Source organism: Colius striatus, chromosome 6, assembly GCF_028858725.1.
Source record: "Colius striatus isolate bColStr4 chromosome 6, bColStr4.1.hap1, whole genome shotgun sequence".
Classification (NCBI taxonomy): Eukaryota; Metazoa; Chordata; class Aves; order Coliiformes; family Coliidae; genus Colius; species Colius striatus.
The window spans coordinates 11,698,808-11,722,056 of NC_084764.1; the positions used below are offsets into that span (position 1 = coordinate 11,698,808).

The following is a 23,249-nucleotide window of genomic DNA, read 5'->3' on the forward strand; positions in this document are numbered from 1 at the left end:
ACTTCCACAATGTTTTGTACAATGAAGACGCCTTTAATCCAGTATCTACACCTCTCATGTTTTGCACTACAAAAATTAATTTCACAAATAGATCACTGATGATAATAGCACTAGGGAATCGACAGTATGTTAAAAGAATATCAGTATCAGCTCCTATTTTAATCTTCACTTTTCATTATATATTTTATAATTTTTTTTTTTTTTTTGAGTACTCCCTTTGGAAACATTTTTTACCTCCTTTACACTATTTGATACACAGAATTAGCATCTTTTATATCTGTGTACTTACCAGTCTTAGCTGACCAAGAACAAAGATTCTTTCTGATGCAGTACTCATGGGATGGTAAGACATTTCAAAGAATATTATACCCAGACTGAACAGATCCACTTTCTAAGGAGCAAAATAAAAATAGAAACTTAAATGTAATACTTATTTTTTTTCTCTGCAGAGAATTTCACAATGTTTTGGTTAATTTTCACAGTATATTTATTACAGCCAGATAGAGGGGTGACTTTTTTGTGGGTTTGGGGTGGTGGTTTTTTGTGGGTTTTTTTGGTTAAATGACACAATCCATTAAGATTTGTTGGACTTCAATGACTTCTATCATCATAGCACTGCCATGGTTTAAAGGACTCCTACTTGGAAAATATTCTTGCTTGGAAATTCAGCTCATGGAATAAAGCTAGAACATAGTAAGTTCCATTTAAACATATGGAAAAACTGTTTTACTGTGAGCAATGGAACAGGCTGTTGACTCTCCTTCTCTGGAGGTCTTCAAAAGCCGCTTACATGCATTCCCGTGCAATCTGATCTAGGTGCACCTGCTTTGGCAGGGGTGTTGGACTAGATGATCTCTAAGGGTCTCTTCCAATCCCTACCATTCTATGATTCCATGTCTGAATATAAAACATTTTTTTTCATCTTTGATGAAAAAATGCACTCCCACCTATCAAAATTAGTGTAGGGATCTGGGAGAGCAATAAATGCTTTGGATGATGACATTTTACCTTAACTGAAGATTGTAAGATGCATTTGTAAAGATCCTCCATCTGCCTTCAACTTGAAGTCACTTGCATCTAGTCATGGTCACAGCACAGGCAGAAAAACCGAACTGCCCATATCTTTCTACTCTTGTTCGACTTTCAAGGGAGTATTTCTTATTCTGCTGACTGTCACAGTAGTCTCACCACATCCTGTTCCACCTTCAGTTCATCTTTGTTGAGGAGGAACCATCTAAACTGTACCTGATACCTTAGATTCCATATGACCTTTTTATTAAGTCTATTCTAATCATACCTGATTGTATGTAGACTTAGTGCTTCCTTGGACCTCTGGGCTGACATACAGCGCTGTGCCAACCATCCCTGTCAAATTACCTATGTGGCAAAAGATGAGAGTACTCGTTTCAAGAAAATGGGATGAAAATGCAGCACCAAAGGCAAGAAATAACTCCCTCATCTGCTGTCCTCATTTCCTCTAGGTTGGTTTAGAGAGACTCAGTCAGGAACAGTTTGCAAAACAGACAGTTCTTGCCTTCCCATGTCAAATATCTGCATCTATCTCTACTAGCTAAACCTATCTACTTTCTTTTGGTTTTTTTTTTACAGAACTGTAATAAGTCAGCACACAAGTGATACAACTAAATTTCATGTCCATTATACTCATCTTAAGACACAAAATGCACCAAAGTTTTCAAAACGCAAAATTCAGCCTGTTATGGAAGATGTCAAAAAAACCCAAACAAACAAAAATTCCTGAAGTCTAAATTGTCCTGTACAGGCAAGAGAACAGAAGTCCAGATGGAACAGAGAGACAAGATCTCTGTATACCTTACCCTGAGAACAGGCAGCGATTTACGGCAGAAGGCTAGTAATGGAAGCAAACTCATTTTTAGGTAACAGTCAAAGCTGCCAGATTGTCTGTAATGTATCTACCCAACAGTTGGTGGTTGTCGCTTTTTTTTTTTCCCCCTAAAGAACAAATCAAAGTTCTAACAGAGTACACAAGAATGCACAATATAAACATTTTCTTAAAATAATTTAGAGCAAGCTACTGTGTAAACTAACCTGATGGGTCAGAGATAGCAGAACTATCAGAGTGATTTTCTTCTTGTTTAGCGATTATCTGAAATCAGGAAAACAGACATGTTGCAAATGGCACTTAAACTGCTTCTCTTGGCTTTTCTTGCTGCCTTGGCTGGCAGTACATGATTTAGTTACAAAACCTTTGGAAATAAAAAAGTTTATGGCATTCACAACATAAAGTCGATTGAGTGCTATGCTACGTTTTATTTTAATCTTTCACACTATGACAACACCAAATTCAAGCTTTTTTTTCATTGACTTTCAGATATACTTACTGCATTTGCTGGATGATCTGTAGCTAAACCAAAATCACCAATTTTTACATGATCATCTGAATCTAAAAAAATGTTCACAGGTTTCAAGTCTCTGTGGATCATTCCCTGTTGAAGCAGGAGAACAGAAAAGAGATTCACAGAACATTAAGCAATAAACACAATTAAAAATAAAACTCTCCTTAAAGTAGATGGGAAAATCATATTACATACGTTTATTACAGTGGGAAATCTACTGCATTAAGTCACTGATGATTACTTTTCAAGTACAGGCTATAGCCTGGAAGCTAGAAAGAATTTTCAGTGTTACGATACATCTGCCAAAATGCTTTTAAGGGTGGTCAAATTTCAGTGACAAAGGGAAATATCTGAAGCGATTCAGTTATAAAATGCAAGTTTATTATAAAATATTCTTGAACCCTTGAACAGACTAATAATGGACAGGGCAAGGAATGATATACACCAAAAGATGAATGGAATATGAAGAAATTCATACAGAAAGATATAGAATTTAGATATTATGGAGAGGTCATCCCTGTCATATTTACCAACCTTTTCATGGATGTAAGCTAATCCATCCAAAATTTCTCGGAAAAGCCTCCAAAGCCGATTGGTATCTTCGTATAATCCATGGTCAATAGTATCCCTTAATGTGCTCTTTTCACAGTACTCCATCTTCAGTTATGGACAGAGGGAAGAGCAAGCAGTTTTGTCATGAAAAGAGACCATCAGAAACTTGGACCTCTATGCATATTAATGCCTGGTTCTGTAATACACAGTTCTGGTGCAAATAGTATAACCAAAACATTCACCTGTTTGGAGATTTTCTGGGAGCTGTCTTTTAGCTAGAAATCATGCATTCACTTATGGGTCCTATTCCATTTTCTGGAACAATGGTAGGGGTTGTAGTGTAGAATATTCTTTAATATAAATGTTAAACACAAGGTGAAATGAGCCAGGCCATAAAGTAGATTTAAGCCAAACATTAAAGAATCTCTGGCTTCATTTTTCTTGGTGTCTTAACTACTTATATTATGAATATGCATAAGACAAGTTAAAATCTAATCCTATCTAATTGTATCTTCCTTTCAGACAAGCCCTAGCACTGAGTGTTATAAAAAATGGCACATCACCACAGAACAGTTAGCTATAATAGTTGACTTCTCCCAGAAACAGTCCAACTCTTAACACAAAGGAGATGTTGTCAGTATTCCTGACAGGAATTTTACTCTGTGCCTGCCATTTGGGCCATACAATGGCTCTGCAAATACGGCTTCCTGTTAAGAGGAAGTGCATACACAATACAGGGCCTTCGAAGAGAATGAGGAAGTTTCCACATCTGTGAAATACAACTTCCCCTCTGGAAGTTAACACAGTACGCTTCAACCCCACGTTGGGTATTCACACCATCACCAAACTCAAGAACATCTGCTATAGTGTTAGGTTTGGAACAGATACTCTAAAATAACGAGCACAAGGCAAAACAATGCTTTGGAAGCCATGGACTCAGAAAGGTTAGCTGGGTTTTTCTAAGTTTAGGTCAGGAGTTGCCAGCTTTTAGCTGTACACGACCAGTCTATTGCAAAGTCAACATTGAACTTAGTCTCTTTTGCATTTTTTAAAGGTCATCACTTTTCTCATGAAAACCAGCAATTAATCTCTGCAAGCTGGAATAAACAAGATCGTTTTAGCTGAAAACAAAAGCACGTTTGTACCTGAATGTACAGGTAATGCACTGTCTGAGTGACTGGTGTCCTGACTTCTCCTCCATGGCCATTCTTCTCATTGCCTTCTTCATCCTTTATCACAAAAAAGTAACAGAACAGTTAGCTACAGGAAGTCATTCTGTGGTTTTTTTATACATATTATTTTTTAATGGCTGGAACACATTGATGAGAACTCATCTGCTATGTCTAGATTTGAATAACAGCAAAATAATATATTGACATTTTTTGTAATGACACTGCTTTTAAATAAACTAGAAAAATGGATGTGACCCAACTCCCATTTGCAAAACGAGAACAAGTAACAATTTGCCATCATATTCCAGAAGATCTGAATGAAATATAAATATCGAAGTGCATCGCGTTTAAAAAAGAAATAAAACTAGAATATAAAAAGCTTAATTTCCTAATCAACAATTTTTATATGTGTGTATATATAGATAGATACAGTGACCAAAAATGCACTGCCATATTATTATTTAATGCTTTTTCACTCCAGTGTACACTACAACAGAAAGAAGAAGGAGATGAAGCTTTAACAAGAGCATTTTACAGATCATCAGGACTAGCAATGACAGATTCCAGATGATACAGAAAACAATGTACTAGTGATACAGTGCACTGGTTGCTCACAGAACTGATGTGATACAAAATCTTAAGGTGAAATCCTACACATTATTCTGATTTGATATCTCTCAGCGCTAGCAAAATGTACTGTCACCACTTTCAAAAGAAGTGGTTAGTCTGAGCAAATATATGGATTTATATAATCTAAAACGAGAATAGAACTTTAACTTTCAGGTGATGTAAAGCAATCCATATCGTTAACTGATAAATCAGGTACATACTGAAATGTTTAACTTGCAATAACCAGGCCTATGACTATAAAGTGCAACTCATATTTTGTTAAATCGACACTACGTAAAACCTAATCCAGATTAGCTGCATCAGACTGATTCCTATGGAACATTTCCTCTGATGGAACACAACCTTACATCAGTTCTGTACTTACATCAGAGTGAAACAAAATCTTCCAATTGGCATGTTTGCCTGTCAAAGGCTACTTTATGATGTTTTCATATTCACTAGCTTTATCTTTATACTTACTGGAGAATGGCCTTTACTGTTTTCATCCTCGTTCTCAAAAATTATTTCACTTTCAGAATCTGTGGTTGGCCTGTTTAAAAGAGAGAAAATAAAAAACCCCAAATTTTGAGTTACAAGAAATATTTACTAAGAGATCTGAGAACTTTTTGTGTGAAAAAAAAATCTAAGTTTCTGCTGAAGACCTTCTATATGCCTTAAACAAACAAACAAAAAAAACAAACCAAAACCAAACCTCAAAGAGTACTCTGCTTACAAAGCAACACTTCCTTTGACAGCCAAGTCCCTTAAAGGGAAGATACATATTTGCATGAGTAGAATTTCATTTCTATATTCAATAAGCAAAACTGAGATAAGTTTATTTACTTGCTTAAACAAAAAACAACCCCTCCCTACCAACAGGTAGGAAAGGAATACGTCAATAAAAACAAAAAAGAAAGGAAAAGGTATTTTTCAGGACTTGTAATATTTCTCTGTTACTGTTTATTAAAACATTTACTCTCAAGCTTAGAAAATACTGTCCAACATAAAGTAACTAGACAGGTAATCTGACACAAATGGTAAGAAACTTGTAGAAGCCTAACTCAAAATTTTCCTTGCACATCATCAGTTTTTAGTGACAAATTTTCTTTCCCTGGCTACTGACTACTGGCAAATACACTATTTTTGAACCAAGGGACAGAACAAAAATGCAGTTAACTACCTCTAACAAAAGAAGTGAGAACAATGTTTCCTCTGCAGTGCCAGTTCTGAAGCTTACTTACAGAAATGACTGTGAGAACACCCCATCATGATCATCATCATCATCACTGGACTCCTGATCAGCTCCACTGAATTTATTGCTGGAGGATCTTTCACATGATGTACTCCACTCAACTGAACTTGTCAAAACCGGGGGAGGAGCATTAGCTTCCACATCACTTGTGTCCTCTGGGGCAAGGATGAAGAGACCAGCTTTGGTGGGCACTCTTTTCTCTTCAGTTGTTTCAGATGATGACATGGTGGGAACAGGACTTTCATGTCTTTCTATCCAAGCATTGTAATATCTGACAATATTCTCATGGTTCAAGCGTGAAAGCAATGTGACTTCCCCCTTAATCCTCCGAAACTGCTTGCTGGCAGGGTTTATGCGGATACGTTTCACAGCATAATAGCAACCATCAAGCTTATTTCTCACCTGCAAAATTCAAATAAATCTAAAGCCAAATGCTTATAAATGCCTTGGCAAGTACAGCCAGAAGTAATTTCATGCAAGCTGTCTCATACCAACTGGCTTCTCCCCAGACTTCCAAATATCCCTCACAAAACTCAATTCCAGAAGAAAACTCCCACAACACAGAGGGTTAAGTAAAAGATAACATAATGTTTTGCTTCAGAGGAAACAAACACATACCCAAAAAGGATTCCATAAAGGGACATAATTTTTATACCATACCTTGATGACTGCTCCAAAAGCCCCTTTGCCAAGTAATTTTAGCTCTTCAAACTCATTGTAGTAGCGTGAAAATTGTCTCTGTGTTTCTGTGAAGAACGAAGCACTGGATATCTGACTGCTGGGTACAACTGTCTCAATGCAATCTACACCTGTTGAATCTGTAATGAAGACACCAAAATCAATTGCTAGCAATACGAGGGTACCAGGATAAGGCACAAAGGACTGTCAAATATGCATCAGGAAGAAGATAAAACCTAGATAACTTTAAGTGCACCTACAACCTACAATACAGAAGTGCTCTGCTGCGTACATTCGAGCTCTGGCACAAGCATTAAGCTCAATACATTTAAAAATTACTAATACTAATTATGCTAACAAAACCATAATGAGGGAAGAAGTCTCAATGGAACGGCGTCTTCCAAGGACAAAGTTATGTTTTACATTTATACCATGCAGGAGGTGGATGAATTTTCAAGTTTAAAGCACCAGCTTCTTCTACTGAAGAGATAACAGCAGTCAAGCCGGCTAGCCATGGATATAGAAGTTAAGGACCACACCAGCTTTTAAGTTAATGTAAAACATCTGTGCAGTCTTGTGAAGCTCTAGCACAGCTCAATTTTGCTGTTACTGCAGGCGTGTAGTCTGCTTATTTAGAAGAATATGGAAAGAAGTTTCTTACCATCTACATTTTCATCAGCTACAGGTGTTTTCATTTGTGGAATATTTACAAAACTATGTTGTAACAACTGCTGAGGGGTCCACCGTTCCTTATCTTCTAAGCAAATGCATCTGATAGCAAACCAAAAAGAGAACTGTTCAAAGATCTATTTGCTCTCAGGCCTAAATATTCAAAGATGTCTCCTTATATTGAAAAAATTATCACCTTTATTATTCAGATGAGAATCAGAAGCAAAGATAGATTGAATGACTTATCCACAGTGACACACAAAGTTGGTGCAGGGCAGAGAAGACAGCACCAGACCTGTTCTCCTCAATCCCAAATCAGCAGCCTGAGCCATGAGGCAGCAATCACTTCTTCTCTAAAAACTATAACTAGCAACACAAGCGGATTTAGCTGTTCTTTCAAAGAACTGTTCAAGTCTTTAAAAAAACAAACAAACAAAAAAACCCCACAAAACCATAACACAAACACAAAAAAAGATGCAGGAACACAACAAACATACTTTTCCAGAAAGTCTTGGAAGTCAGCAGGTAAATTGGTAGGAATAGCAACTGGATATTCCTTGGTTATTTTGCCCTGGCTGAGTGAAAGCAGAAGCAGGCCAAGACTCCACACATCTCCCTTTTTTCCAGGTTTGCTGGGAAGACCATCTTCACTAAAACGAACTTTGGTTTGCTCAAAAACATCTGCTTTGCAAATATCAGCTAAGCGCTTGGAAATGCTGTAGTCTGTCACCTTGATGTTTCCTTCAGCATCTACCAGGATACTGGAAGCACAAAGAACTTTGTGTACTACTGAATTACTGTGTAAGTAGTCGAGAGCTGACAAGATTTGGGTCACATAATGGCGCAACTGCTCAACTGGAACCGGAGACTCTTTATGTATGTACGTAGAAAGGCTGCAACCACTTATATGCTCCACTAAAATGTCCACCACAATTGACTCGTCCCATTCTTTAAGGTTCATACACTTATAATGTACTATGTTTGGGTGACTTAGCTTCGTCAGTGAGCTGAACTCTGTTTCTGCACCCTGAAGCTGTTAGAGAAACACAACATAACATGCATTGTGTCATATCTCATGAACACATCACTACTAAAATATATAACATATACAAAATATACATATAATATATGACATTCTTATCTCTTTCTGAAAAGGCAGTATTGTAGACAAGGGGCAAGAGCAACTTTGGTTTCTGCCAGGTAAGCTTAATATCCTCTTTCTTCAGAATTTTAGTATTACTTTATTTACAAGAATATAAATGCAAGAAAGTGTACATGAACTCCTGAATACCCCTCTTCTATGGTGCAGATAGCCTAGCATTTTCAAGCTCTTCATCACCCTCTAAAGTTTATTTTAAACTAGCAGTCTCAGGAAAAGCACTGAATCCCATCTAACTTTTACTAAGCCAAATACAAAAATATGGGCAGTGTACCTGTTTCTTACACTTCTCAATCTTTTCTATTTCATGCGTTGTAAGAAACCTCCCCATCTTTTTTTGCCAGCGTAGAACCCACTCATATATCAACACAAAGTCTCCACTGCGAATTTCCAAGGCATTGTAGACTGATTTACCAAGCTGTTCATCCTTGCCTATACATAATGAGAAGGAAGAGGAACAGGGCTCTTTTTGTTTCTGAGAACAAGTGCTCCCGCAAACACTAAATAAACATCAAGAATATCCATATACACATAGTGGGTATGGAAAATATCAGGTCTGATTGGACTGGGTACTATGTAACAGTAGGCAAATGAAAGCGATAGCACATTGGCAAAAACTCCTGCACATTTTGAAGAATTTCATGTTTTTACAAACACACACTCTTCCTGCTGAGCAAATGCCAAGCTCTACACACAGTAACCTAATCCATCATCCTCAAACTGCAAAATAATAAGATTGTCTTTGCTCCAGAGACTTTCAGGCTGTTCACAGTGCCATTGAAGAAGTGCTATGTTGAAAACAAACACTGAAAACAAACACTGAAAACATTTAACAGTCCATTCATATGGGCACTTCGTAGAGGCCTTTCAGCTGTGAAAGTCTCCTACTGTTGAATGTATTTACATTTTCTCTAATACTGATGCTTTTATGCCATTGCTATCAGCAGCAATGCAAAGATTTCTAAGCCTTGATAACTGTCTGCTTATCACTGGTTTCACATGTTACTGAAAGATAAATGACTTGTTGCCTGGTAGCCAGGTGTATCTGACAAGTTCTCTCTTTAAATTTAAAAGCAAATAGTTTTCAATATTATTTTAGTTATGCAGATTATAAGATGCTGAGAAGTTTTTTTTTTGTATAACTATTCAGTTATGTAATTGTACCTGGAGAAGCATTTTTTTTTTTTACTTAAAATAATAATGAAATACAAAATATTTACCATAAAGTAACTTCTCCTACTATTCTCTCCCACTCTTCACTGAGACATTTCACAATTGACAATACTCTCTTCACCACTGCTGCATGTACTTGTTTAACATGGTTTACGTTTTCCCCCTCAAATAAAAAAATAGCCCAAACCCCAGTATTTCAAGCTGCAATTGTAATTTTGCTTACCTAGACATTTTCCTTTATGGACAATAAGTTGTCCGGCACCACTTGTGCTGAAGTTCAGAGCTTCGTAATTTCCAGGGGACTCTTCACTATTACTAACAGAAAGCTGGCGTTCTCGTCTGCAATGGGAACAGAACATTTCTCTCCAACCAAAAAAGATAGTACTGTTGCAGTTTCCAGTCCTTAAAGATACCATCAGACACTTCTGCATCCAATGATAATATCTATTAATTTCAAAGACACCGAGTTTATGCAGAGATACCTGTCTGACTAAAAATCTAGCATTTTTGCAACATCATGCTGCACTGGGTCTCTATATTCAAAGCCTTAAAACTCCTGCATCTTAGGATGCCAGTACATCAAACATGAGTCAGCAATATGCCCTCATAACCAGGAGGCCAATGGCATTCTGAGATGCATCATGAAGAGTGTCGCCAGAAAGCAGAAGAAGTTCCTTCCCCTCTCCTCTGCACTGGTGAGGCCTCATCTGGAGTCCTGTGTCCGCTTTGGGGCTTCCCAGCTCAAGAGGGACAGGGAGCTTCTGAAGAGAGTCCAGCACAGGGCTACAAGGACGATCAGGGGACTGAAGCATCTTCCTTAAGAGGAAAGGCTGTGAAAATTGGGGCTATTTAGTTTAGAGAAGACTAAGGGGGGACCTCATTTACACTTACAAGTGTTAATAAACACTTACGAGGTGTATGTCAAGAGGATGGGGTGACAATTTTTTCTGTAGTGTCCAGCGACAGGACAAGGGGTAACAGGCACAAGCTAGAACACAAGAAGTTCCATTCACACACAAGGAAAAACTTCTTTACTCTAAGAGTGAGGGAGCCCTGGCACAGGCTGCCCAGAGAAGGTCTGGAGTCTTTCTATGGAGGTTTACAAACTCCCCTGGACATTTTCCTGTGTGACTTCATCTAGGGGAACCTGCTTTAGCAGGGGTGTTGGACTAGATGACCTCTAAATGTCCCTTCCAACCCCTACACCATTCTGTGATTATATGGGTATCTCGTTTGCCTCCTTTACTACTGTAAACTACTGCTTCAAGAAAAGGGAAATTTTGCAAGCTTTCTTCTCACATGCTCAAAAATAGAGCTGAGTGTGAAATCAGAAAGAACTCAAGACCACTAACTCAAATCAACCTCTATTACTTCATAGAATACAATCTATTCCAAAATTAATAGAAAAGTCACCACTGCAAGAGTATCCTCCAAATAAAGATAGTTACATATGGAAATCGCAGGAGTACATGAAGGGTAATGTAACAGCCCTTTCAAAATGTTGAATTCATTGGGAAAAAAAAAAAGAAAAAGAAAAAAGTATTAAGTGCTACATAAAAAGGAGATGCCACAGGGAATTATTTACAAGTGCTGTATAAAGAAAAATATACAAAGAAAGCATCTGGCTTTCTGAATTCAAACATATTTTATAAAGGAAATTATTTTAGATTTTACTAATCTAAAATTTTGTCCCTATAGCCAAATATTCAGGCTTCATAAAAAGTTAAATGTACAACACTACTATTCCTGTGGAATAGACCTCAGAAAACTAAACATGTCTAGCTTTTGCTCAACTCTACAAGCACAGCATGAGGAGAAGTTTCAATATTTATAACCCCTTTTTGACTGTTTTCACCACTGTGATAGTTCTTTTGGTTTGGTGGGTTTTTGTAGTTTTTTCATTTTAAATAAGAAGACGCAATACAAGTTAACTTTTCATACAAATTCTTAAGTCCATTGTATCTGTCCTGCATAATAACAAACTTTTGAGACACTTGTTCCTCAAGCACAGACAGCATCTCTTTTTTGTTATAGTAAGATTAGTGAGAAGATAGGAAGAGCGACTTATGGACTATCCAACACTGTACAGAAACAACTGACAAATACGACAACGGGAAGAGATGGCAGGAAGAGTCTAAGTAGGATAGATCAAAAAAGAACTTCTGCTTCAGGTATCTAGTGTTGCTGATAAATAATGTGAAAGCAATTTTGAACTCGATAGACAAGAAAAAACCATGAATATACTACTTCAATTAGAACAACAATTCAAAGAAGTCATTGGCACTATATGAATTAATACCCGGATATCTTCACTGTCCTTGACAGTTACACCAGCTATGAACAAGGAAAGGGGAAAAAACACCCAACCAACCTAACCTAATCTAATTTACCTGTATCATCACCAATACTAACCTAGATGAGTTAACTATGGGCAAAAGAGCCCTCAAATAACTCTAATCTTCCTTCCAATTTGCTCTGCAAATGCAATCAGCATTATCCAGTTTTCCAACAGGGAGCTTACACCAATATAAGTTCAGAGCAATTGTTTTGAGATTAATATAAGCTTTCATTTACAGCGCTATTTCAGAACCTTTATTAACCCATTTAGAATGATAGCTTTCTGCAATTGTCAACATATTGCATTTTTTAAGAATTAAGCCCTAAACACACCTTCTAATCATTGCTGAATAGTTTTTAAGTGTCATGACTTGACATTAAGCTGCTTCTGGTAATGTGGAAGGGGCTGTAAAAACGGCTCCTGTAAGAACTTGTTCAAAACTCTCCCCAGCTCTGAGTCAGATCCACTTCTGGGTCTTGAGCCAATTGGGTGCCTCTACCATCACTTTTTAAGAAAATGAAGCAGAAAGAGGAGAGTTCTTGCTGTTCTTTCTGGTTCAGTCCTTCCTTCTTTCCCAGAAGGTGGTGGTGCAAGGAGTTGGGAGAGAGACAGAAGCAACCATGCAGATCCCAAGGCCAGTGAGGGAAGAGAGGAGGAGGTGTGATGGAGCAGACACTCCCCTGCATCCTATAGAGAGGAGTGGTGAAGCAGAGATTTGTTTGCACTTTGTTAAAGATCCTGTGCCAGAGGCAGTGACTATGCCTAGAGGAGGCTGTGTCCCATGGAAGGGATCCCATATTCACAGCTGCTGTAGTTGTTGGGAAGAACGAAATTAAGACTACGCCCAGAGGAAGCCTGTGTCCTGTGGGAGGGACCCTGTACTCGCAGAAGCTGTAACTACCCTGAAGAACCCACAACAGAGAATTTCAATAAGGGCTGTGTCCTGTGGGAGGGACCCTGTATTGGAGCAGGAGAAGAATGGAAGCAGTCATCCTCTTCTGAGAAGACAGAAGCAGCAGAGACCATCTGTGAGAGACTGACCACACCTCCCATTCCCTACCCACCCTGTGCTGTTGAGGGGGGAGGAGGTGGAGTTATTGGGAGCAATGAGCTGAGCCCGGGAAGAAAGCAGGGATGGGGGAGGGAGATCTTAAAGTGCTGGTTGTATTTTTCTCCTCATCCTACTCCCTTTTTGCTTTTTATTCTATTCTGTTTCTTTTAAGTAGTAGAATAAACTTTCCTTACTTTCTAACTCGAGTAGTGGAGTCTGTTTTGCCCGGAACCATAATTGGCAGTGAGTCCTCTCTGCCTTTGTCTCAATCCACAACAACTCTGGTTATTTTTTTCTCTCCCACTTCGCTGGGGCCTGCGCCATCCTACAGAGGGTGGGGGTGGATGGAGGGCAGTGAGCAAGAGACTGTCATGGTGCTTCATTGCAGGCTAGGCAAAACCACAGGCCAAGCTGACTCTGTCAAACAGAAAGCTCCCCGGTTATCTACAGCATATTAACTAGTTAAACTATGCCAAATGAAAAGGGGGAGGAATGGGAAGTTGGGGGGCAGATGGGGGACGACACACCAAAATGAAGAGCTGAACAACGTGGCATATTACTCTCCTGCCTTTAAATTTCAATTTGAAACCTGATGTTTGCAAAGAAAAATAAAGCCCACATGCAAACTGACATACATACTTTGACCGTCCAGCTGAATTTGGTCGGTGTTTATTGTTCACTCCATGTTCCAAACTGCTCCCATTTAAACTGGAAGGAATTCTATATCCTGTATTATCTCTCCTATGACAATTTTCTTGACTTGTCAGAGCAGCTATTTCCAAACGTTCCTACAAACCAGGAAAGAAGTACAGAACACCAAATAGGAGGTTTTATTATTCTATAAAGTCACCCAGGTCACAGAAATAAAGTGGTTTTCATAATAAATGTACATGTGAGGCTGAGAAACAACTGCTGCCATTCAGAAAGTACTTTTCAGCACTGTCCATGAGCAAGAATGTAAAGATTACAACAACACAGAAAACATTAATATACCATCTTCTTCTGTGTCTCTTTGAAAATACTATCTCAGTACACTTAAGATGCTAGTATCTTCAACCACTTTCCCAGAAATAAATCCCATATCATCAAGAACCTATTTTAACCTAGATCCATTAGAAGCACTGGATTAGGAAAGATGTTCAGGACAATTCAGTCTTGTAGGTCTCTCAAATTTTTATAATCATCTGCTACAGTACCAGGAAGAAATTCTTGCAACAGGTTTTTCATGAGTGCTTAGAAAGCATACCTGTTTGGCAATCTCTTTCTTTTTTCTTTCTTCTCTTTTCTCTTCCTCTCTCCTCTGAATCTCGTTAAGGATTTCACGTTGCTGGAATGAATTTCATTGTTAGAGATGAAAATGAACATGGAATGCAACTGCTAATCTTACTCTACTTAGACAAAAAACCCCAAAAAGCTGTGTTGCTGATTTTTTCAAAAGTGTTGAAGGAGACTTGAGGATTTCACAAGAATAAAAAACAGAAGTCAAACTAGCTCTCCTGAAAAAGTGAACAGCATCAATTGTATGATACAACAGAATGGAGCTGTACACATAAAAAACCCTGCTTCTATTGACAGCAGTTTCATACACAGAAAATTCAGAGGAATAAGCTAAACTACCCTTTTTAAAAAAAATAAAGAGCTCATACTGACAGTTCTGACAACTCACTAAAACCCACCATGACTTACAAGATCATGATTGTTTATGTTATTTTAAGAATACAGGGTTTTTCACACTTTAATTCTCTTACCTCCTGCTCCTCTCTTCTCTTAACTTCTTGTGCCCTACGCAATTCCTCCTGAGCCAGTCTTTCTTGCTCTTTTTGATGATTTTTTAGCATTTCTTCATGGAAAGACTTGGAAGGTGGTTTATTATGCTCACTGAGAAATGACTGTATGTGGTCAGCAAGTTCAAATATCATCACCTGAAAGACAATAAATACAAATGTCACAGAGAGTTCAAAGAACAAGTGTATCACATAGAAATCGATACCCAACTCCCAATAGCAATACAGCAGCACTGTGACTGCTGATTTTGTCTCTTACAAGAGAATTTACTGTATTTCAGTATTTTTTTCAGAATTATTTAATAATAAACTGCAATATGATAAATCCCTGACCATATTAGCAAAGAAGGCAAAACTTACTGAAATTATTTATAGTGATAATTATTACTGAATTATTTACAGCCAACTGTAAATACCTTTTTCTAAAAAACAAGCAAAAAAGCCTTAATAATTTTCTCACCTTTTTGGCCTACTTTTTTATGCACAAAGGCATGCATTTGTGATACAGGGGCTACAATGGAATAAACCCTTTGAAATTGTCTATTGCTGTATCTACTGGTATGAAATAGTTATTTCATTGCTAACACAAAATTCAATCTTTCCTCTGCAAACTAGCCCCATAATCAAAACTGTAAAGCCACTTAAGGCATTCCACATTCATATAACCACAACTACTAAAATAACAGCTGCACTGAAGACTCAGGTGAATTCCACTGTATGGTTTGCAAGGCTGGAAACCATTTTCAGTTACTGTTTACTTGAACTGGGTACATACTGATTTCTATTGACCTGTTGGGACTTAAGCGTTCATCAGTCTAGTAGCATCTCTCTATTAATTCAAGCAATCTACAGTGCTAACAGACCACTGTATCTCCAAAATTGAAGAACAGTAAATCATAAAGATGCCGTCAGCAGCAGCACTGAACAAGATTTGCATGTATAGGTGGGAGAATAACCAAACTAAATTGTACCATATGCCTGTAACAGGATGATATTTAGAGGACTGAAAGAAAGAACAAAGCCAGGAGGCAATTCAGAATAGAAGGAATAGCACAATATGCATATATATATCATCTAAAATGTCTCTCCCAGGTTGCTACTCGGAAGGAAAGATGATAACATATACACACACATTTACAAAAAGGAGAATATGTGTGAAGGCAGAGAGAATAGTTACGTCCCTTTCCCTGCAGAGAAAGTAATTCAGGACTGCATTGTGTATGTCATTCATCAAAATGGGTATCACACCTATAACACACAACTGTATACATTACCGGAGACAGCACAACTCTTGCTTTGGAAAATTAACATTAGGAAGACCTGTGATACGTTTGTAGCTCCTTTCAATGAGATGAGAAATCAAACTGGGATTTAAAGCCCTGTAGGCCAACGGTTGTCCTTGGGTCAGTTGTAAGCTGACTTGAGTATATGCATCACATGGTTTAATGGTTTCTTAATAGAACTTCAACCTTATATTTCCTATCAATTGTCCAAAGCACAGTCATTACAAAAAAAGAAATAATCCAGAATACGTGGTTAAACTGATGATTTCCAATTATACTTAAAAAATTTAGGAAGTTCTGTTATTGACCAGAATGAACAAAACAGTATCTTTTGAAACTATCTGCAGAAAAAAAAGGCAATCAAAACAGAGATACAATATGCAAATGCCAAAAAAGGATTGATGTGGCAATACCAAACAACAAGTAATCCCTGCCAAATCTGTAAAGGTGACAGACTTATGAAACTGAAGGCAGAATATTATCCCATTTCAGCACACAGTAACTCCCACAGCTGTGTATTTCTCACTTTTAAAATGGCAAATTAAGCAAATTAAATGTGTTCTCCTGTAACATTTCCAAACAGTGGAAACACTGCATAAATCCCGCTTTAACCAAAATTCAATGTTTGCTAGTAATCAGTCCTCAGCAATAACAGAAAAGTAGTGTTAATAGAAAGGTACCTGGGGACTTAAAAAATCCCTTAAAATATATACAAGTACTAAGCTTTACATGTTTCTCCAAATTTTTATCTTATTCAGGAAGAAGTCAAGTATCACTATTCCTGAACATAGAAGAAAAAAAGGCAAAATGGCTTGGAGTGACTGTGCCACAGCCACAAAAATAACTGTTGAGCTGCTGTTATAACCAAGGTCTCTGTCCCTTCAGTTCAGCACACTGAACAACTCTCCATATAATAGCTTTTTGTCTAAACAGGTCTAGCCACTTATATTATTAAAATTAACCTTAAAAGTAGAGACAACTCTCTATTTTAGAGTTAGGATTGCTTTTCAAACTGTGAAAGAACTCTGTGAACATTACAAGTCTTTAATTCTGCCTTTAAATATCACTAAAACTTGCGCCATTTACACATGCACTGTATTTTCAGAATATGAATATTCCTAGCTTTCATTATTTAGAAACATTCTTAAGAAAGTCTCCCATTCCTTAGGAGTAATGGAATTTATACTTTCCAAGTGGATGTATACCATTGTACTATATATGTTTCTAGAACTACTTAGGTCCAGATTGTATTTCTCAAGTAAATGAAAAACTCTTACCTCTCCACAGCACTGTTTTGCCAGTTCAGCTAGTCTGGATTTTAATTCATTTATTTTCTCATTTGACAAGCCTTTTGAATTTTTTAGTTCTATTTCAGGGACCCTAGACAACAGCAATAAAACATTAAACAAACTGAGCGTAAAAACCAACAGAATGTTGACAAAAACGGTGGATGAGGGAAAAGAATGAAGTTCATAGTCACTTGCTCAATGCTTAAATACGCACTACATAAATATTACCTATACAATACAGAATAAAGCCAGAAACACTGATTTATGTTCCCTACCATCAATTTCCTGGTTGTAGATTACCTGTCACTTAACTGAAGAACTACCCATGAAACCCTGCAGACTCGTAACCTATAATTCACTTAACAGTCCTTTAAAAATATTTTAAAATTCTTAACATCTAGGTATTTAAAACTTATCACCACCATGAAGGTTACACAAACCTAAAGAAACATATGCAATAAATAAATAATAGCTAATATTTTTTAAAAAAGCTTAAAATAAAGCAAGCATGTAAAATGTCTGTAGCTGTGCTATCTAGAGTGCCTGCTGTGTACAACTCAGCTACCACTTGGTAAGGAATAGCACTTTCCTTGTACACCACTCATGCCACAGCACAAATGCATAGGCTAAAGGGAGTTAGGCTTCAAACACAACCAGTGGCATAGGGACTGAATGAAATGGGGCACAGAGCAACACTTAACCGAAACATTACTTGCCAAACCAAAAAGTTGGGGAGGCCAATCACACAATTCTTTATATGTTTTCTATGGAAGAACTCATCCAAAAGACTAATCCAGCAGAAAATGGGAATAGTAGGTGCAACTAAGACAGCAGATTGCTTTAAAAATGAAGATTCAGTTCCTCTCTCACCAGGTCATGAGCTGAAAAAGTTTAGAAAGGGCACTAAGGTGTTAACAGATCCAAGCTGCAAGCTGGGGCTGCAGTCTTGCACTGATAAATGCATCCTTATTACTATCCATTGCACAAAAGATCACATGCAATTTAGTTGACAAATTTTATAGTTGCCTATTATAAAATACCACAGGCTTAACAACTACTGACATACAGAATGTAAGAATAAGAGTGATGAATAAAACTACATGTTTTTTCAATTTATACTTCACTATGGAAAACAGAGAAAAAAGGTTACATTTTAATGTTCACTCACGTATCAGGGTAAGTATGTGGACACTTGACCCACAGGTCAACTTTGGCATATACTTCATTATCACCAGTCAATCCCTGAGGACGCAGAACTAAATTAATTTCAGGAGGTTGTCGTACCTAAAATGGAAAGCAAAACTTAACATAGGCTTTGAGTGTTTAGGGTTTTTTTAATGAAAGCACACAAATTTAAATCTTATACAAGTCCTGGGATGCATCAAGAGGAGTGTGTCCAGCAGGTGGAGGGAGGTTCTCCTCCCCCTCTACTCTGCCCTAGTGAGGCCTCATCTAGAGTCCTGTGTCCAGTTTAGGCCTCCCTAGCTCAAGAAGGACAGGGAACTTCTGGAGAGAGGCCAGTGCAGGGCCACCAAGATGATCAGGGGACTGGAGCATCTTTCTTTTGAAGAAAGGCTAAGAGATCTGGGACTGTTCAGCTTGGAGACAAGGAGACTAGGGGGGGGGTATCATTAATACTTACGAGTATTTAAAAGGGGTATGTCAAGGGAATAGGGACACACTTTTTTCTGTATGTCCAGTGACAGGACAAGGGGTAATGGGATGAAGCTGGAACACAAAAAGTTCCACTTAAACATAAGTAAAAACTTCGCTACTGGGATGGTGAGGGAGCCCTGGCACGGGCTGCCCAGGGTGGGTGTGGAGTCTCTTTCTAAGACTTTCAAAACCTACCTGGATGTGTTCCTGTGTGACCTGACCTAGGCAGACCTGCTTGAGCACGGGAACTGAACTAGATGATCTCTAAAGGTCCCTTCCAACTCCTACCATTCTGTGATTTTGTGATTCTATGAAATTATATTATGGTAGAGTTCAGGTTAGATCATCTAAATTGTGAAAATAATACATTAATGTATTAACATTGCTCAATGAGAGTGAACTTGTTCAGTGATTATTACAGTTTATGCAGTGTATTTTTAGAACTTCTGGTAAGTGTATTTGAGATTATTAGCAAGATGATTCAGGCTGAGGAAAAAGGTTTTATTATTAAAGCCTCTGTATTCGGATTACTGTAGACTAGTAGCAGGAAAAAATTAAATAACAGTGGTTAGTTATGGATTATCACAAATTAAAGCATGCATTATAATAACAATAATGTTCCTTTTAGATCACTAACAAACACCAGTCAATATTTTATTTTCTGACATAACAACAGATTAAAACCTTCTGCACACACCATCTATACACACCTTGTGCTGTTAAACAAATAGATAGTAGGTTTTTCTATATTTTTGGGTTTGGCACGAGCTCTGCTCCTTGCCCTTTATCCTGTTCAAACTGCCTACTCAAAATGAGAATAACATTAAACACCCTCATTCATATAGGTTTTTTTCTTTTCAATTAGAAAATAATAATTAAAAAAAAAAACCCAAACACAAAGACCTAGCCCTTAGTAACATCAAAAATAGGAAGGGGAAAAAAAGACCACAGGGAAAAACAAATAAAGAAACAGGTTGAAAGACAGTCATTATCCTCACTACTTTTCCTTCGCATTTCTAGAGGGGCAAAAAATGTGCTAAGTCCAGGGGATGTCAGGTATAAATTTAATGAAGAATGAGATCTGCAACACTTCTGAAAACCTAGCAAATTACTAACAATATTTGTATAAAATTTCCTGAAGAAAAATTTTAAAAAGAAAGAAAAGAAAAAAACCTGCTGCTTCAAGAAAAAAAGGCTTTAGGGCTACCGAAGAGACAGCAGAAACTATGACATATTTCGTAAGAACTAAACCTGAAAGAACGTAAAAAGTAATGACAGCAGCAATCAGCTTGGGGAAATAGAGTGATGAGTACCTCTAGGTACAGCAAAACATTGCCAGAGATGCAGCTGGAAAAGAATTCTCAATTAGACATTGTGTACACAATGCACACAAAACAAACGGAAAAGAGTAGCGAGTCCTAAACCTGAGTATAAATTGACTGTAATAAAAAACAACTAATCATCAAAATTGCAGTAGTATCATAGAAATAGCCACGGATTGAGTAAACCACAGCATACAGTAAATATGCAAAGATCAGCAACGTGTATACTGATTAGCTTAAGTAATTAAGCACGTGTGCAGTTAAGTTGGTTAAGGTATGAACAAAGAGGGCAACTTTAAAAAAATCCTGTCAATTAATTAAAACGCAAATTATATGCACAGAATGAATTATAGTGCTAAGGCAGCGATCTGCAGGATGAATCACAAAGCCAGACAGTTACACGGATGTCGACCGAAGCAGTCTACAGCAAGACGTGAAATGCGTCAGGCGAGGAACACTCGGACCGGACACCAGGGCAGAAACACCAAGAGCCCACCCACTACCCGCCCGTGGCCAAGGCAAGGGCCACCACCCTGACCCGCACACATGGGCCTGCTGGGCCTCCTCCTGCTTCGCCTTCACTTGAGAGGAAGGGAAACAAGCGGCCCTGCCTCTCTAGCGATGAACAGGGGCGGGATGCACTGAAAGCGCAGCGGGTAGGGCCCAGGCCAAGGGCAATACTGCGTTCGGCCGCCCCCGTTCCGGCAGCGGGCTGGCCGCGGGAACCCCGCTCACTACCTTCCAGGCCTGGTTCTGCCGCAGATCTTGGAAGTCCTGTCCGTAAATGGACTCCAGCACCTGGAGCTCGTTCTCTTGCCGTAACTGGTAGCTCTCCGGCGGCTCTACGGCTGCCTGCGCTGGCAGCCGCTGCGCGCCGCTCGCCCGGGCCATGTCAGCTCCCCGGGCGGGGGCCGGCGGCAGCCATCGCAGAAGGCCCCGCGGCCCTGCCACCGTGGGACTGGCGCCGGAGCCAACCGCGGCCGCGCTCAACCGCGCCCCGGCACCGCCCCCGCGGCGGAGCAGGGAGGAGCTGCCGGTCCGGGACCTGGTGAGGCCGGCATTGCTGCCGGTCCTGCTTCTACAGACCTCGTGGGAGCTAAGAGTCGGCGTGTGTAGGGCTCAGTCCCGAGCCCTGTAGGGACGTGGACCCGACAGCTCTCGGCGGCCACCTCTCTGCCTCCCCCTTACGAACAGCGGCATATTGCCTACCGCCGCCGTCGTTCCCTGCTTAGCCTCTGCGGCCATTCGTGGTCCCGCCTGCCTGCTCCCCAACGCCTCATCCTCACAGCTGAGCAGGTGCCTCAACAGAACACGGAATATCTCGAGTCGAAAGGGACCCATAAGGATCATCATATCCAACACTTTGCTCGTCACAGCACTAGCTGAAACTACTAAGACAGTAGTCCAGATACTCCTTGAACTCTGACAGGTTTGGTGCCACAACTGCTTTCTTAGGAAGCCTGTAGCAGTGACAGATCACCCTCTCAGTGCAGAACCTTTTCCAAAAGTCCAGTCTGAACTTCCACAAAAGATGCCTCCATGTGTATGTGCAATTACAGAGACATGCACCCAATATAAGTAGTTACAGTGCAGATTTTTTATAGTCCTCAAGGAAGATTTGCAAAGGGGAAAAAGACCCTCAAAATTCAGAATAGATCTCACGTAGAGGTGGAGCAGGATACAAGTTCATGTGGAAATGAAAAAATGTTTCCACTGCTGATTGCTTTAAGGACTATTTCGAGTGGAGCTCAAGCAGCTTCAGTCTTTGGCTGCTTGAACTGCAAAGACAAAGTGGGGCCAGACCCTGTGAGCACGCTTTTAGCCCCTGGGTCCCCTTGGTGGGACTTGCCAGAGAAAGGCAGACGGGGATTGTCAGGGAAGCAGAGGTAAGCAGAGAATAAAATGCACTTTTCTTCAGTCACTTCATGTGCTAATTACTGAACATGATTACCATAATATAATGTAGCCCCTAAAGTTTGGGGATATTAATGACCCCTCCCCCCAAGTAAATTCACACATACAAGCTCATCTGTTAGGTGTGTAATACCCAGGCAAAGAAAACTGCAACAGTACTCTGTAACTTGCTGCAATGCTACACTTAGGTGATTTTATTTTTTAGGAAACATAAGGAAACAAGAGAAAATGTTTCTGAAACTGAATGAACTGAATCTTTTGAGTTCTTCTGCCTTAGATCTAGTCATGTTCATACCAGGATCGCCATTCGTTATAGTATCTTTATCCCTAAATATAAGTTCTGTCATCTTAATTGAAAACAAAATAATTTTCAGAGCCATACTTGCACTATTTAAAATCTCTACTGTTGCAGTATAATGGATGCAATTTGTCTTTTGTAATTGCATGAAAAGTCTTTGGACACTTGGCTTTATTTTACTTACAAGGTTTACATAAATAGAATTTTGGTGATCTTCATTTTACTCCCTGGCCTTCGAGTACAGACTTTTTGTTATAAATAGGCTACTTAAGGAGGGTCTTACTCAATTTCTCCTTCTGAAATGGAAAGCTTATAGCATGCATACTTATCTTTCTGTTTCACTTAAATTCTTATGGTTCCAGCTGAGATTGTAACTTCACAACTTCACTAGAATCTAACCAAAACCAAATCTTAAACTGCATCAGTGTTCTAGTGCAGTTCTCTGTTCCTTACCATGTCTGAGAATGCCTGGAATGTGCTTTTACCAGCAGCATTTTCCTGTCTCATCTTTTTTTTCTTTACTGGAAATGCATGACCAAAGCATGTAGAGTTTATCTCACAACAGAGATCCCATTTTGCAAAGTCAAATGGGACCTGGGTTGATCTAATTGTCCACATGAGTTTCTTGCACCTTATTAACTGTTGTATTTGACCCACTGGTGCAGTTAGGTGTGC

The 23,249-nt window shown here is 38.9% G+C and overlaps 1 protein-coding gene across 13 annotated transcripts in view; it reads right to left on the minus strand.

Annotated features, from left to right (window-relative positions):
• EIF2AK4 (eukaryotic translation initiation factor 2 alpha kinase 4) overlaps positions 1-21,354 on the minus strand; it is a 42,057-nt gene extending 20,703 nt beyond the window's left edge. For 10 of the 13 annotated variants that reach the window (XR_009818965.1, XR_009818966.1, XM_061998681.1 and 7 more), the window contains exons 1-19: positions 21,098-21,354; positions 18,553-18,668; positions 17,373-17,475; positions 14,777-14,950; positions 14,275-14,355; positions 13,668-13,816; positions 9,863-9,978; positions 8,741-8,898; positions 7,805-8,340; positions 7,300-7,409; positions 6,621-6,778; positions 5,950-6,362; positions 5,189-5,258; positions 4,073-4,156; positions 2,910-3,032; positions 2,361-2,465; positions 2,068-2,125; positions 1,298-1,377; positions 290-391 (exon numbers count right to left, since the gene is read on the minus strand). Coding sequence is in view for 11 of the 13 variants with exons in the window: in XM_061998681.1 (XP_061854665.1) it covers positions 290-391; positions 1,298-1,377; positions 2,068-2,125; positions 2,361-2,465; positions 2,910-3,032; positions 4,073-4,156; positions 5,189-5,258; positions 5,950-6,362; positions 6,621-6,778; positions 7,300-7,409; positions 7,805-8,340; positions 8,741-8,898; positions 9,863-9,978; positions 13,668-13,816; positions 14,275-14,355; positions 14,777-14,950; positions 17,373-17,475; positions 18,553-18,668; positions 21,098-21,253 (2,892 nt within the window). In the remaining 2 variants the exon portion in view is untranslated. Of the gene's footprint in view, positions 1-289; positions 392-1,297; positions 1,378-2,067; positions 2,126-2,360; positions 2,466-2,909; positions 3,033-4,072; positions 4,157-5,188; positions 5,259-5,949; positions 6,363-6,620; positions 6,779-7,299; positions 7,410-7,804; positions 8,341-8,740; positions 8,899-9,862; positions 9,979-13,222; positions 13,337-13,667; positions 13,817-14,274; positions 14,356-14,776; positions 14,951-17,372; positions 17,476-18,552; positions 18,669-21,097 lie in introns of those variants that run through there. The other 3 variants (XM_061998682.1, XM_061998683.1, XM_061998692.1) reach the window with 3 other exon arrangements.
• Between the last annotated feature and the right edge of the window lie 1,895 nt (positions 21,355-23,249).